The sequence below is a fragment of the Xenopus laevis genome, chromosome 7L (genome assembly GCF_017654675.1).
Source record: "Xenopus laevis strain J_2021 chromosome 7L, Xenopus_laevis_v10.1, whole genome shotgun sequence".
In the NCBI taxonomy this organism is placed as follows: Eukaryota; Metazoa; Chordata; class Amphibia; order Anura; family Pipidae; genus Xenopus; species Xenopus laevis.
In genome coordinates, this window is record NC_054383.1 from 36318151 (window position 1) to 36335750 (window position 17600).

General features: G+C 36.9%; 1 protein-coding gene across 2 annotated transcripts in view; it reads right to left on the minus strand.

Moving 5' to 3' along the window:
* The window catches only part of ccar1.L (cell division cycle and apoptosis regulator 1 L homeolog), a 33993-nt gene that overhangs the window by 356 nt on the left and 16037 nt on the right, over positions 1 to 17600 (minus strand). The window contains exons 13-25 of one of the 2 annotated variants that reach the window (XM_018242364.2): positions 17367 to 17533; positions 16517 to 16727; positions 15738 to 15821; positions 12866 to 13051; positions 11147 to 11338; positions 7701 to 7937; positions 5708 to 5804; positions 5442 to 5539; positions 5166 to 5312; positions 4864 to 4984; positions 4465 to 4650; positions 3528 to 3733; positions 1 to 554 (exon numbers count right to left, since the gene is read on the minus strand). The exon at positions 1 to 554 is cut by the window's left edge and continues 356 nt beyond it. In XM_018242364.2, the coding sequence (XP_018097853.1) occupies positions 504 to 554; positions 3528 to 3733; positions 4465 to 4650; positions 4864 to 4984; positions 5166 to 5312; positions 5442 to 5539; positions 5708 to 5804; positions 7701 to 7937; positions 11147 to 11338; positions 12866 to 13051; positions 15738 to 15821; positions 16517 to 16727; positions 17367 to 17533 (1983 nt within the window). In that variant the 3' untranslated portion in view covers positions 1 to 503. 2 annotated transcript variants of the gene reach the window in all.

The window sequence follows — 17600 nt, forward strand, 5'->3', positions numbered from 1 at the left end:
CAGGGAAGCACAGAATCCAAGTTAGTAGGTTTTGCAGGATTTGGATTTGCCCACAGTGTTTAGCAGAACCAAAAACGAAAAATCACAACTTCAAAGTTCTGTCCAACTGACCGAATTACAATTCTTTGTTCAAAATTGATGCAATTTGCAAATTAGGAATCAACCAAAATTTTTGAAAGATTTAGTGGTACAAAGTTGATGGATTCAGTGTGTCCCTAACATCTAATAATCCATGTGCTTTATCTAATGCAAAACATTAATTTATTAGACCATCTATTTGTTACTTCTTATTTGAATTACCATTTATTTTAGTTTCTACAAGGCAGTTTGTGTTTAACTCTATGAACTACAGGCAATCCGTACAGGTACGCTCACACACTCGTAAAACTTTATACATCTTCCCTATTAAATACACTCTCGCACGGCACTGGTGTTGATTTATAATACAATCAGATACTTTACATTATTAACAAGGGCTTTTCTCGACCAGCATGAAGCAAATGTTAACTTGATCCATTTTCTTTTGATTTCTGATCCTCTGTTGTTGATGGATTCTGATTAAAAACAAAAAAAAAATGTGAATAGACGGAGAAAAGAGGAGCCACAAACATTATTCTAAACATTCATAGAAATATCCTTTTTTTGTATTAAATATGTGAAAAAAATAGGGGAGATTCACATAGATATATTTATGTTGTGTTGTGATTCCACACCAATATGTTTGGATACTCAAAGCCGGTGCACAACATTCTAGATTTAGGGGCAGATTTCTCAAGGGTCGAACTGAATATTCGAATTTCGAGCTATTTTTGTGTACTTCGACTATCGGAAAAAAAATTGACTATTCCAATATCGAAATTTATCATGTACTGTCACTTTAAAACTTCAACAATTCACCATCTAAAACCTGCCGAATTGCTGTTTTAGCCTATGGGGACCTCCTATTACCTATTTGGAGTCATTTTTGGGGGCAAATCCTTCAATTCTAAATCGATTGAATGCGCTAAAACTTTGGTTAAGAATATTCGAATACAGCCTATTCACCCGAAGTTAAAAACGTTGTTTTTTTTAAAATAAATTCAAATTTCAAAGATACGGGAGTTCACAAAAATCTCCCATTACTTCGAATTCCAAACTATACACCATAATACCAAACCAACTCCATATTCAAATTTGAGAAATAAAATTGCATAAATTGTGGTCAGAAAATTTGGTGTTCAGAGCGTTATAGTCATGTGACTTTAAGGTTCAGATTTGAATTGGCTGAACACCTAGGATTTGGCTGAATCCGACTCCTGCAAGAAGTGTTAGGATTTGGTTAAACGCTGGATTCAGTGCATCCCGAAATCACCATAACTCAAAGTCATTGCATTATTTATATCTAGTTCCGCTGCCCCTTCCCGTTGCCTACAAAGGGAGGCCCATTTATCATTTATGATGAATAATAAATAATAATAAATTTGAATATACTCAAAATTCGATTGGGAGGTTATTTTAGAAAAAATTTGAATGTCAAACTCGAACGAATATTACCGACTCAAAAACTGGAATTCGACTAAATTTGATTTGACTTTTTTCTCGGAAAAAAACTTGAATGTCAAGAAGGCTATTAACACCTTCAAATGGGTCACTGGACCTCTCCCATTGACTTATACATGAACTCGGCAGGTTTTAGGTGGCGAATAGTTGAATTCGAATTATTCCCAGGGTAAAGGTTTTATAAATTTTCAATTTCGAATTGAGTTTGGATTATTCCCAATTTGAATTTGTGAGTTTTGACCAAAAAAAAAAAATGGTAACCAGGTCCGCCAGCATGTTAATGAGCTAAGGCAAATGTGCCAAGCTGCACTAATAAATAGCATCTGCATATCTTACAGTAGATATCTCCAACTGCTTGTACTTTAACATGTTTGAAAACCATATAAGTTAGTATTAAGATTCATTTCAAATCTTGTACATTATGTTTTGGCTTCTGTACCAGCCCAAGGCAACCACAGCCCTTTATCAAGGAAGATCTGGGTCTCCGAAGATGCCCCAGTAGCTCCCCATCTTCTTTTCTGCTGATTCACTGCACATGCTCTGTGCTGCTGTCACTTACTGAGCTTAGGGACCAACTCACAATATACAGTACACATAGAATATGAATATCACAATATAAGGCTGATTCGTAATTAATACAGATAATTACTATATGGCAGCACAGAAACCAGTACAACTAGTATCAGATTTTAATAATCAGCCCTGTAGCATCATCTTATATTACTGACAAACCTCATTTTCTGCTGAATAATTTGCTATGACCCCTAAGCTTAGCTTCTCAACAGCTGCTCAGAGCCCACTGAGCATGTGAGTGTCACAGACACTTTCCAAGATGGTGACCCCCTGTGACAAGTTTGAAGTCCTGGATCATTGCTGCTATTGAGACGCAGTTTTTAGCCATATTCATTTTTATGGTTTAGTTCTCCTTTAAAGAGATTCATCGCCCTACTCCCATGGCCTGTTTCAATAAATATTGCGAAAATGCTAACTTTTTCTCTTGTGAAAAAAGCCATGACATAATGTTATGAAAGATCCCTGAAATATTTAGACTTTCTCCCAATGAAACAAAAATTCTAGTACAGAATGTCAGGAAACACCTATATGTAATAATGCACATACAATAATTTGTGGTCAGAGCAATAATTTCTGCATCTGCATTAAACCTTTGCATGTGCCATATCTTTCTGTCCTGGGGAAATTACACCAGTATAAAAAAAAATAATGTTGGAAAATAAATGCCATTTTTTTCTTATTTGCCTAAACTACAAATCTTTATGTTATTTTATGCATGTGAAAATGAAGAGTTTAAAACGATGAAGCGATGTTTATTTTATAGGAGTTATAAATAATGTTTCCATTGGCTTATCGCTTCACCCCCAAGCCCTGACATCAGTCCGGCAGCCTGGGGTAACCAACAAATACAGATACCAATTGGCTGGAGCGTGTGCAAAAGATTCAACTGGATTAGAACAAGGTGTTTTTAAAGCAATACTGATGTAGTACAGTAAATACATGCATTGTGGCACTTCCATGGAATCAGGCCATATTAAATAATCCAGCTTTGTTACATATATAGAAAGAAACCTATAATTTGAGTTTTCAACTACAGTAATGATATAAAATACCGTAGGCTAGTATAAAATATCAAAACTTGGCACTGTATATGACAATTCATATATATTAAAAACATCCAGTACAGAGATCCTTAAAGGGATACTGTCATAGGAAAAAAATTTTTTTTCAAAATGAATCAGTTAATAGTGCTGCTCCAGCAGAATTCTGCACTGAAATCCATTTCTCAATGGGAAATTGACAAAATGTCTAGCCCCATGTCAGATTTCAAAATTGAATATAAAAAAATCTGTTTGCTCTTTTGAGAAATGGATTTCAGTGCAGAATTCTGCTGGAGTATTAACTGATGCGTTTTGAAAAAAACATGTTTTCCGATGACAGGATCCCTTTAAACTGGGACAAATGAATGGACATACCTTATTTAAAACCACCTGAATTTCGTCCATGGCTGCTGACAAATTTTTGATGGTGTTAGTTAGTTGGTCTTCATACAAAGACCTTGTGTCTTCTGCTGCTTTCAAACTATCCTTTAGGTGGCCGACGTCATCTTTTGTCTGTTTTAATTCCTCGGACAAATTTCGATTAGAAGCTTCCAGTTGTGATATTGTTTTTTCATCTTCCTCTACAGTAAAAAAAACAGCACAGGTTTATTGTGGAATTGTATGAATGATATGTACGTCTACGTACAGTGTTGTAAACTCATATACATGCATACATATACCATACCAGTGTATAGGCATGCAGTAGAATCAAAAGAAGCAGTAAGTTGACTTGTGATAGTTAACTAAAACGATCAAGCCCATTCACACTGCTAACCGGCAGCTGAACAATAATAAAGAGAAAAAAAAAAAACAGTAGCACACTCCAAGAGTGAGTGTTGCATAAAAAGGTCACTTGGATTTATTTTTCCATATATGATTATGACCCTTGAGGCAGGTGTGAGTTCTCCAGCATAGCATCTGGCATCTCAAGAGAAGCTGTTTACTTAGAGGTTAGAGCGGGGATCCCCAACCTTTAGAACCCATGAGCAACATTCAGAAGTAAAAGTAGTTGGGGAGCAATACTAGCATACCATTTTTTTCCTGGGGTGCCAAATAAATACTGTGATTGGCCATTTAGTAGCCCCTATGTGGATTGTCAACCTACATTGAGGCTCTATTTGGCAGTGCACCTGTTTTTTATACAACCAAAACTTGCCTCCAAGCCTGGAATTCAAAAATAAGCACCTGCTTTGAGGCCACTGGGAGCAACATCCAAGGGGTTGGTGAGCAACATTTTACTCACGAGCTGCTGGTTGGGGATCACTGAGCTTTCCAATAACAAAGAGAGGAACTAGAAAACTAGTGATAATACCTGTTTTCGATTCGAGTGTCTGAAGTCTGTGTTCTAATTCTGTCCTTGTTTTTTCACTCTTCTCTAGCTTCTGCAGTAGGCTTCCAACGTCCACCATTGCACCTTTATACACAATTAAGCCTCCTTTGTCTTCCACTGTGGACAATCCTGTTCTCACAGCTTTTGATGGGAGTAGGGAGCAATTGCCTAAAAAAAGCCACACAAAAATGCCTTTTGACAAAAACACTGGCAATGAAAAATATTTCTGGACAGGTTTTTGTTGTCATGATGGTATCATATGCAACCAACAGAACAGCATTCATCATATCCAGCAGTCTTCTTAGAGAATCTTAGACATACATTATCACGGACAATCATAAAAAGTAGAGTTTTGACAGCAAAACAAGTGTTTATCCTTACCTAGAATATCATTGTGTAAGGGATCAGTCTCTTCATGACTTCCATCTTCGGTTGCGGTATCAGTTAATTTACGGTAAAGCAATGATTCTTTCAGCAATATTTTAGTAAATAGTTTCTTTACCTAAAAGACAAACATCTGTAGAATATAACATTTCCAACTTACAATAAAACAAGGTGGAGAATGGACTCTGCCTTTTCCCACTTGTGATTTCTGTTCCCTTCAGTGTATAACGGCGCAAATAAAGAGGCAGGAGTAATATCTGGGAGTAAGAATGTTATTTGTGATACAAGGTATTACATACCTGAGCACGTGAGAGGTGTAAGCCAAGAGTGTATAATATCTCCTCTAAATCCTTTTCCAACAAGTAACCACAATGACTTTGGTCAAAATAGACAAACGCCATCAAAAGATCTCGGTTAACTGTAACCATCTGCTTCTTATCCTTCTCCTAGAACACAAAGTGTCAGAAATCAGTATCTAAAAAGTTCTGATGAGACATAATTGCTTTCCAAATGTATGTCTATAACAAATGGATACACTGTTTTTTTAGGCCCATCGATCATGTGATCAAGCACACCTTATCTTTGGATTGTCGTTCCTTGCTATATCTGTTGCCGTCTCTTTTGTCTTCCCGTTTATCCTTACTGCTGGAGTCATCATCATCATCCTCTCTGTCTGCAATACAAACAGCACCACCATAATTTAACCAGTTATATTAGGGAAAGATTATGTACATTGTGTGTATTTAATTATGTGAATCATAACAGTCTGGTTATGGGTTAAACGTAACAAAACGTACAAATTTAATATTTGCCATCACATTTTACAAACCATCATAATCACCGTCATCTTCTTCTGCAGCAATCGGTTCATAGTCATCTTGGTTCTCATAATCCGGATCATCTTCCTCTCTGTAATCCTCCTTTCTCCTGTCATCTCTCTGTAACGTTACAGCGAACATGTTTGAGTCCGAAAATGTCATATATTCAAAAACAGATCAAGCAAGAATACATGACCTTTTGTATTGCAAGTCATTCCTGCATAGTCAAAATAGAGGCTATGCAGATAGGGAACTCTAAGGAGAGTTCTGTTCAAATATTTCACATTAAGAAATGGGACCTACAAAACAAAGTCTACATTGTCTAGGACTACCTTTAGTAGCAACTAACCTGGAAGATATACCATTTTTTTTAATTTTTTTTTTTATTGTAGTTATCTTACTCCTTAGAGAAATATATGAAGATACAATGTATGTATTTGTTGGAAAAAAACACAATAAAGAGACAAAAAAAGAAAGAAATGGGACCTAGCTGTAAAAATTGCTGCTGCTGATTATGAGAGGAGCTGCGGTTAAGACAATAGTTGCAGGCTAGTACATCTGTGTCTTAACGAATAATGCAGATCAGAAGAGGATTTTCTGCTAATTATGTTTTAAAGTAATTAAAACATAATGTAGTGTTGCCCTGCACTGGAAAAACTTGCTTTAGACACTACTATAGTTATAAAGTATTGTAAATAAGCTGCTGTGTGGCTATTGGGGCAGCAATTCAAAGGAGAAAATGCTCAAGTTACATAGCAGATAAGCTCTGTAGCCTACAATGGTGTTGTACAGAGTTTATCTGTTATTTGACCTGTGCCATTTAGCCCCATTTCAATTGCCTTCAGCAGCTGGTTTCTGTAACAATAATAGTGTTTCTGAAGCAAACACAGCACTTTTACCTGTGTAGGGTACCAGTTCATTATACTTTAATTACGTTAAAGTGATACTGTCATGGGGAAAAAAAAAATCAAAACGAATCAGTTAATAGTGCTGCTCCAGCAGAATTCTGCACTGAAATCCATTTCTCAAAAGAGCAAACAGATTTTTTTTATATTCAATTTTGAAATCTGACATGGGGCTAGACATATTGTCAATTTCCCAGCTGCCTTCATTCATTTGACTTGTGCTCTGATAAACTTCAGTCACTCTTTACTGCTGCACTGCAAGTTGGAGTGATATCACCCCCTCCCTTTTCCCCCTAGCAGCCAAACAAAAGAACAATGGGAAGGTAACCAGATAGCAGCTCCCTAATACAAGATAACAGCTGCCTGGTAGATCTAAGAACAACACACAATAGTAAAAACCCATGTCCCACTGAGACACATTCAGTTACATTGAGAAGGAAAAACAGCAGCCTGCCAGAAAGCATTTCTCTCCTAAAGTGCAGGCACAAGTCACATGACCAGGGGCAGCTGGGAAATTGACAAAATGTGTAGCCCCATGTCAGATTTCAAAATTGAATATAAAAAAATCTCTGCACTGGATTTCAGTGCAGAATTCTGCTGGAGTAGCACTATTAACTAATGTATTTTGAAAAAAACATGTTTTCCAATGACAGGATCTCTTTAAAAATGCTGTTTTGATGTTCTTTTAAAAGAGAGGTTCAGTTTCACAACTAGCTGCAGGAAAGAGGTTCTTGTTCTGCAAACAGCTGCAGGTAAAGAGAAGGTTGTGGTTGTACTTCTAGTTGCGAATTATTAACATGGTGATTGGGTCGGCAATGAGGAAAGGATAACGGAGAGCGGATGGGGGGGGCAGTCAAGCAGGTGTCCTTGCCTTGGCCTCTCTGGCCTGCCTCTGGAGAAGGGTTCTGGTTGCATTAGTTAACTAGTGCCAAGGTGAGATATTTTGGTTATTTTAGTAATTGCAGATTAGAAAACAATAAGAAGAAAGGAGGCACTGGTGGTTCAAAAACTAAAATAAAAAGGGGTTGTTTAATTTAGAACACTACAACATAAGTGAAAGAGCTAAAGTGCACTTTATAGCTCTATGGTGCGGAAATTTAAGTACACAGACCTTTCTTTCCTCCTTCTCCTCCAATTTTATCTTGTCATCTGACGATTTCCTCCGTTTAGGCTTTGGCTCATCATCATCATCTTTATCCTCTTTCCTTTCTCGTTTGTCTTCCTTCTTGCATTTTTTCTCCTTGTCTTTCTTCTCCTCTTTCTCGGGGAGAGCTAAAAGCTCCCTGTATATACGCACTCCAAAATCCCTTTGGAGCATTTCGTTAAATAGTTCGGCAAATAGGGACACCTATAAAGAGAAACTTTGTCTTATGTAGTCACTGATAATGAGGACAAGGCAAGTTATCTGCAGTGAATATACCCACCAATGGAAAATTAGCATGAATTCGTATTAGTGAATCTTAAACACAATCATTAATAACACTAATGATTATCTGGTTTAAGGTCCCATAGCCCACAAGCTTGTAACATTTTAGTTGGAAGTTGCTGTTAGAAGGACTAACAACATGTTTCTAAGCTATACACATGTGCCTGGCCCCACAGGGGGCAATAGGTCACATTTTTGGCAATTTATATCGGAGAGAAAGTCCTATGTGTAACACAAGCCATAATGAGAATGACTGGCCCACTTGTGTTCCTGTTAAGACTTTTTTCATGGAAATATTCATCCCTGCCCCAATGGAACACACAAAAGCTGTATTTATTAGGCAAAACAAGAGAGCATATTTATCACAGGAGGCTGTTCTACAGAAATTACTGCTTTGGATTGGGCTAATTAGTATGGCCAAATCACGTAAAGGGAAGCTAAATCCTGAATTATTTTTGTAGTTAAAGCCAAATAGTCTAATAAATAACCTCCTGTTTTACTATGTTTTTGTAATTAGAATGATTTAACTGTCAAACCACCTTTAATTTCTTATACCCACTAACCCCTTTTGCTTATAACGTAGGCAAACACACCACTACTAAATTATTAATGGTCATAGGTCAGTTATCATTGCAAACAATTGTCTTACAGTCATATAATCTTTTTTTGTTTATCCCAAATGTTATACGTTTATATCTGTGCACTGAGAATTATCAAAGGTTGTTCCAGTATAGATAAACATAACATCAAAATGCTAATGATTGGTGTTCAGCCGTGCTGATGATAAATCACTGACAGCCAAACTGTTCCATTAAACATATGACATCAGGGTTTTGCATTATGTAGGCACAGTACCAGCGACGCGCCAGTGGGAATCTGGTGAATCAAAATTTTTAATCGGAATGAAACAGGATATCAAATAAAATTAATATTTTATGGGCATTAATGGGAAAAAAACATTGCAATATACTCAGTTTAAACTCCTTTTGGCTGGCAGATTGCAGAACCAGTGCCCAAGTTGTTAAACAGTTTGTTCACCTTTAAGTTAACTTTTAGTATGTTATAGAATGACCAATTCTAAGCAACTTTTCAATTGGTCTTCATTAATTATTTTTTATAGTTTTTTTTAATAGTTTGCCTTTTTCTTCTGACTCTTCCCAGCTTTCAAATGGGGGGGGGGTCACTGACACGATCTAAAAAGTAAATGCTCCGTAAGGCTACAAATGTATTGTTATTGCCACTTTTTTATACTCATCTTTCTATTCAGGCCTCGCCTATTCATATTCCAGTCTCTTATTCAAATCAATGCATGGTTGCTATGGTAATTTGTACCCTAGCAGCAGAGCATGAGCTACAAACTGGAGAGCTGCTGAATAAAAAGCTAAATAACTCAAAAACCACAATGAAAAAGGAAAACCAATTGCAAATTGTCTCAGAATATCACTGTCTACATCATACTAAAAGTTAACTCGAAGTGAACAACCCCTTTAAATGGGTTATTCCGAGATACAGGTACGGGATCCATTATCCGGAAACCCGTTATCCAGAAAGCTCCAAATTACAGAAAAAGGCTGTCTCCCATAGATGCCATATTATCCGAATAATCCAGATTTTTAAAAATGATTTATTTTTTCACTGTAATAATAAAACAGTACCTTGTACTTGATTAAAACTAAGATATAATTAATCCTTATTGGAAGCAAAACCAGCCTGTTTATTAAATGTTTTCTAGTAGACTTAAGGCATGAAGATCCAAATAGCGGAAAAATCTGTTATCCGGAATACCCCAGGTCCCGAACATTCTGGATAACAGGTCCCATACATGTACTAGACAAACACTAGAGAAGGGAACTAGAGACAGGAACATTAAACCTTAAGCTTAGATTTTGGAAAAACAGTAAAAAAAAAAAAAAAAAAAAAGTGGAAAGCAATTGAAAAAAAGTCTTTTTCTGGTGAACTATCTGAAACGAACTGAACTGAAAAAAAGTGTTGGAAGGTGAACAACCTCTTCAATTCCCTGTGCAAAAAAAAACACCTACAAAGTGAAGCCACTCTGAGCAGTATCACACTGGACAATGAAATGCTGCTCCATCCGTCCACAGTCCATGCAGTGAATTCAAAATTGGCATATGGAGAACCTAATACTAATGGCTTCCTTTTCCCACACAGTCAATGTGACCTCTGGGCCACCAGCCGTGCCTGAATCTGACTGCTTCAGAATTAAACCCGCAAAAGTGATCAAGGGAGCACTTTATGCATGATAAATAGTCTAGATGACCTATTTTGCCATGTTTTATACTTGGAATGTTTTTGACTGATTAAATATGAATTCCCACGTTTCTTATACCTGCTTAAGATCTATGTTAACGACGTAGGCAAATGCACTGCTGCTAAAGTAGTATGGATCTTATGTTACTTATGATTTACTGTTGTCTATGCACCCATAACATGAAGAAAATACAAAATAATATAACTTCTGTTGAAACAAGGGGGGAGATTTTTTTTCCATGAGTTGCAATATTTCTGGTAGCTTAAAAAATACATTGTGGCCTGGTGCACCCAGTGTATCTTGGATAACAAAGAGATCAGATCCACTGGCTAGGTCAGTGCAAAAAACAAGGTTAGTATATAGTAGATGTGTTCCTGCACTCATGGAAGTGGTACTTTAGAATGACTAGGCAGGTAATTAATTATATTTATTATACAGCAGAGAATGGGTGCACGTTTTTGGGCTGCCCGTTTCTCAAGTGCCAAAGCACTATGTGTGCCTAGTAAATCTGTTTTGACTAATAATGTTAAGTAAATGGCTAATTTGTTCACTGCCAAATCCGACAAGTCACTGACTGTGACAGACCCTAACATTATATGAAGAACATTATAGCTTCAAGTAACAAATTAGTGGAATTTTGGTAAAAGAAAAGAAAAACCAGAAGAATTGTGCCCCATGTAAAGGTCCTTAGCTATATACTGTATGCCAGTAAGGCATAATTTAATAATTACATTTCCTAAAAATCAAACACTTTTTATAAATTTACATCTATAACTAAAGCTTACAAATCTAAATCTGTAGCTATTTTTTTCTTTCTACGATCAGAGGGCAGATAAACTAGAAAGAAATAAAAACAACTTACCTCGAACGAATGTTCTTTATTGTCCTCTATTCGATAGTCTAACAAAACACTGAGGGACATTATGCTGCAATCAAACTTTCCATTTTTTGCAGACCAGTTTGGATGCACAATAATTGCAGGCTCATCGGGTAGCATGTATCTCTTTTCACGCCTCTGGCGTTCCAATTCCTCTTGCCGTTTCCGCTCCTCTTCCTAATAATTATATGCACATTAGATGTTAGATTAAATTTCAAACACTTAAGCATTGTAAAAGGAACATTATCACTTATGTCACTTATGTTTAGGTTATTTAGATTTACTGTAATTCATTTATTTTTTATGCAACAACAACAACAAAAAATCTACTAAAACCCATGCAGCATTCTTATGACTTCCATATAGATGAAGATGATAGATGAACAACAAGGGGCAGATTTACTTATGGTCGAATATCGAGGGGTTTATCAATATTCGACTGCCGAATTGAAATCCTTCGACTTCGAATATCGAAGTCGAAGGATTTACCGCAATTCATTCGATCGAACAAACGAAAAATCGTTCGATCGAACAAACGAAAAATCGTTCGATCGAACGATTAAATCCTTCGATTCAAAGGATTTTAATCCATCCATCTAATGATTTTTCTTCGACCTAAAAAAGCTAGCAAAGCCATAGGCTAACATTGCCTTCGGTAGGTTTTAGGTGGCGAACTAGGGGGTCGAAGTTTTTTTTTTAAAGAGACAATACTTCGACTTTCGAATGGTCGAACGATTTTTAGTTCGAATCATTCAATTCGAAGTCGTAGTCGAAGGTTGAAGTAGCCCATTCGATGGTCGAAGTAGTAAAAAAAACATTCGAAATTCGAAGTTTTTTTTAATTCTATTCCTTCACTCGAGCTTAGTAAATGGGCCCCCCAAGTGTCTACTGCACAGTGGAAGTAATCAATGGTTAAATAATGTTTCTGTCCCAAAGTGAATTTAAACTAGGGAGGCTCAGAATCCAGGATGTGTTCTTTTTCAGCAGGATTCAGCACAAAACAAGGAAGTACATTTTTTCCCCCACTTTTTCCTTTCCTGCCCCTAATTTGCATATGCAAAGTAGGATTCAGATTCGGCAGAATCTGTCACAAAGGATTCAGGGATTCGTCCAAATCCCAAATAGTGGATTTGGTGCATCGCTAATTTAAACTACATGAAGTACATGTAAACACTAATCTCCAGTTAAATAAGAAGTTCAGTAAGGAAAAAAGCACACAAGGAAAGTAGCGGTAATAGCCCACAGGGAACATCTTTAGAATTGGTAGAAGAGAAAGCTTGGTTTAACTTAAAATCCAGTAAGGAAAAAATAGTAAAGCAAAATAACTATACTGGTTAAAGTGAAAAGGCTAAAAGGAGCCAAAGAGCCCTTCTCAGATGCAATATATACACTGAAAGCCTTCTTAAAACAGAAGGTATATACATCATATTATATATCATACTATAATTAGATTCAGAACGTGCAGGAGAATGAAGTCCTGGATTATGAACGAAAAAACAGGTGTTTTTCCTTCACCAGGTAAAAGATTAGTCAAACCCTGCACGATTGTGTGAAAACGTAATAATCGTGTCTGCTCTTATTCAGAAAGTCATTACAAATTTAAAGCTAAACTTGAACTTGAGATTTTTTCTCAACACTGGGAATATGCTAAGGGAAACCAAAGCCAAACTGCTTTGGAACAAATAAAACCAAACTATAATAAACCTCTTTATCATCCTCAGATTTTCTTTCTTCCTCCTCTTCCTCTTCTTTTTCACATTTTTCAAGTTCTTTCTGCTCCTCTTTTTGTTCCTCTATACGTAGTTGTTTTGTCAGTCGAGCAATAAGCTGGGATTTCAGACCTTTAGAGCTAAGGGTTCTACTTTCTAGCTCCTTGCGAAGATCGTTTACCTTAGAAAAAGAAGCTCTTGTTTATACAGAAAGTTAACAATACAGAGTGTAATGTAATATAAGGTAACTGAGACTACTCTACCCTCACAGGCAGAAAGCTAAACTGGAAATGCTTTGCAAAGGGCACTGATGCTGCAGCCACTGATGGAAACAGGCTTTCCTAATGTTGTGACCAGAAAGATACACACAAATAGCCTATATTCTTTCCTGCATGAATTCACCTACACTGAATATGTACATAAAAATAAAAAGAAATTATGCTTATCCTTTAATTTCACAATGAAAGCAGCCCTATAAGTATTTTAGTCCATTAATTTCTCCTCTATAAGGTAATGACAACCATGTGATTCTTAGCTCATCGGCAGGCAGAAAAAATAACATTACACTTGTAAATACCTTTACAATGACAAAAATGGCAATTGCATTAAATATGCCAATGCACCTCCAAGTCAAGCGATTAACATGTAGATATTAATTTATATTTTTCTAAAACTGACCCACAGGTGCACTGCGCAGGTTCAGCACAATTACTTTATAGTAAATGCAACGGTATTTTTTATTGATTTGCCATCTGTCAGAAATTCATCTGGTGGCAAAATTCTCTGCAGCATGTAAGAGAAATTTCACTACTGTTTTGCAATTGTAACTGCCTAAGAATGCCCATAAGATCAATTAGCAATACAGCTTTTTAATCAGCACGAGTGTTTTATATGTAAACAATTTTAGATACTTTCAAGGAAGGATAAAACTGGTAGTCATAACAGTTTTTTCTATGCAGGGGAACATAATCGACAGATTCAGTAAATGTCATACCAACTCTCACTTGTTCTTCCCTCTGGCATATTTCCTAAAACATTTAAACATACACTAATCAAACTCATTAAGAGAGAACCTTTTAAAAGCTTTGCAAGCCTCTTAAATTACTCACAATTTCTCTACCCGCCCTTGACTCAAATGGTCTCAAATATCTTATATACAACTGACAAGCACTTCCCTATCCCCAGAGTGATATTTGATCTTTAGCTTTTGCATGCTATTCTCTAGCAAGACTGTACTCCTGAACACTGCAGAAAATCAACTGAAATTCAAACTGAAGTCTGTGTCACACTTACTTTTCTACCACTTTTTAGTTATACAACAGAACAACACCACCACCCGATAATGCAATAACAAGTTATCAAACCCAACTGAATGGTAACATTTGTAATGTCAGTATTATACACACTTCCCCCAATGAGATCTGCCATCTTTAATATCAGACAATCCTTTACAATTATCTATTGGTCCACCTCTCAAACAGAATCTGAATATATGCCTATTTAGATATATTCTGTCATATAACCACACTTTTATGTTATGGACCCTGGTCTTTGCTTTTACAATTATCAAAACAAAATAAGAAGGACACACATTCCCTACAGAGTCTACAAGACCATGAGAAGGAACATTGTTAGACAAAATATGTGGACACTCAAGTGTAATATGGTATGTCCTTAGTTGGAACACACACTACCGAGTTCCAAACTGCCTCTGGAAGCAACGTCAGCACAAGAACAATGCATAGGATATGTGGGCTGTTTATGGGTAATGAAATGCAAAAAACATGTACAATGCCAAGCAATGCTGGAGTGGTGTAACAGTCTTATTGGCCTATTGCCTACTTTGTGACAAGTTTGGAGAAGACACTTTTCTGCTTTTGAACAATAGCATCCCCACTCAAAACATACTCGGTACAGAACGCGGAGATGTATATGGAAGAACCTGCCTCCGTAGAGACCTGACCTCAGCCCAACTGAACATCTGAGGATGAAATTAAATAGGGACTGTGAACCGGGTCAGTGCTGTACCTCTCTAATGAACTTGGGGCTGAACTGATGTAAATACCACCAACAATGTCCCGAATGCTAGTGGAAAATCTAATTGAGGCAAAGTAATAAGCATTATTACAGCAAAGAGCAAACAAACTTGCATATTAAAACCCAGCATTTCAGAATGAGATATTTGGCCATAAAGTATAACAGTAGAACACAGTATTACCAAGAAGTACTTCTGTTTAACCAAGCCTATCTTTTTTTTTAAAAGTTTTTATTTTAAATTTTCAAACATTCAACATACACAATACGAAAAGTAGAAGTAGAGAGAGAAGAAATAGATAGTAGAAAAAGAAGTAGTGGAGGGAGAGGGAGGGGAGGCAAGGGACAGACTGGCATACGCATTACATCAGAATATTTGCAGTTAACCTGTTTGTACTTTCAACCAGGTACCCCAGACAGCATCAAATTTTTCAGGGCAGCCCCTTGACAGATAGGTCAGTTTCTGATTTGAGAGAGAATCATTTACCAGCTTTTGCCAATATTGTAGTGTAGGAGGGTTAAGCGACTTCCAATGCATTAATATGGCTTTCTTGGCAAAATACAAGAGCTGTAGGTAAAGTCTAGAGTAGGAGCGTAGCTGGAGGTCACCTGTTATCAACCAAGCCTATCTTACAGGACGGTAAACACTTAATCCTTAAACTCAGTCCAAAAGAATGTTACTGACATCTGGCTTTTGTGTGTATATAGTAATTGTGTACTAATATGGTCTGTTAAAAGGTGAGGGATGTTGTGCTCTTTATTATAAATATCTCTTGCTTTCCAACAAGTCCCCTTTAAAAAATAAAAAAATAAAAATAAGTTGATGATGGTACCTTCATTATCTTTGGGTCCAGCTTTGACCAATGAGTAGGAGTAGAAATTTCTTTTGCATCTCCATCTTCTTTATCCTCTTCCTCCTAATAAAGACATATGATTAAATGGTTAACTTATCTGTAAAAAAAATAAATTGTGTTGTAGGGTCGTGCAAGTAGCAAGGTCGTAATTTCTCATTTTCTTCTCCTAAAACTTTTGTGAAGGCACAAGAACATTCTAGTTCTTTCACTGACAACTAATCAAAGCCAGATCTGTGAAACAAAGGGTGATGAATAAAATGAATAAAATCAGGAAATACAAACACTGCTTGTCTACAATGACTTTTCCAGTGTTCATATTCACGCCTCTGCAATTAAAGGCCCTCTTCCCCATGATAAATCCATTGCTGTCTACTTCGCACCCCATTAATTACCTAGAATCCAAAAGGTTTTGAAATGTTTTGAAGTTATAACCATATAGATTTTGGGGTGAAACAGGTAACTGTATAAACATTTGCAAAGTGGTAAGACAGCAAGAAAGGCCACATTTGTTTAAACAACTGAGCCAGTGTGCAGCAACTATTTCTACCACAAGTAAAAACAAGCAAGTTTTAAAATGAGCAATTTGGTATTTTTAGCGTGGCTGCCTTTTTCCCCTCCCCAAAGGCTGGTATTCACTAAACTGCAGACAACGCAAGGCATGTTCCCTTGAGGTGTGTGTTTAATGTGTGTTGTGCTTTGTGCCTGTGTTCCTGTGCCTGCGAGAAGCGGAAATAGAAAAAGGGATTAGCGTTCAGTGCCTGTTCTCCATCAGCTTCCTTGCGATCACCCTGAAGCTTGTCGACCAGCTGCTGCTTGTATCCGTGGCACAGGTTTTCCCACTCTGAGCGGGTGGGAAGGCAATGCCAAACATCCGGGAAAAATAAAACCACTGTCTCCACATGAGCAGGAACCGTACGCCCCTTGTGGGTCTCCTCAGGGCGATGGTAGCGAATCTCTGCAAAACGGTACCTGTTGCAAGGGAAGAAGCACGTTGGAAAACCAAAATCTATAATGCATTTATTAAAAGAGCCTAGTTCTCGTGTAGCACATCAAGAACAGCTAGATGGTTATCTACAAAAAAAATAAATACATTCAAAAATAAAAAAATATAAATACAATAAATACAAGCCATTGTTCTTCTTCAGGTAAGTCAAAGCATTGTTGTGAGGTTACTGCAAAAGAAGCATTACTATGTAGCTATATATCTGAGTGTATATAACACATTTACAATTTAACGCAGTATAAAGCATAAGAATCCAGAAAAATCTAAAATGGTTCTATTTCAACAAAGCTTGAAATACCGTTAGAAAACATAGCAAAAAGTTTGTTTAATGGCAAATTCAATGCAAGAGGTTTCTTCTTGACGATCCGTAGCTGGGTATGAAAAAAAAAAAAAAATAAGTCTTCATAAAGTACATAATCATTTGACAAAAAAAATACACGCTCCTTAGCATTAATAAGTGAGGAAAGTAAAAATACACTATATTTGGCACCTACCGGAAAGTCAGAACTCAAGGCAACTGCATAACTCTAGAGCCGTGAAGCAGAGAGCCACCACAGAAGTTAAAAAAATAGGATGCCACCCCCCACCTTAGGACAAGTACTTACCACTGTGTGCACAAGCTCAGCTCAATGCCAGTCAGGGCCTTACAACAGCGGACAGCTGTCCTGATGAGAACAGAAGGGTCTTTATCTGGATTAGGTCCATCAAGGGAAGGAGACCAGTGTCCTCCTATTGCCATAGCCTCGTCTTTGCCTTTCATTCCCACTAAAAACTAAGTATAAAACAGAGATTTGTTTACTTTTTACATACACTATCACAACCAAATGAAAAAGCATCAC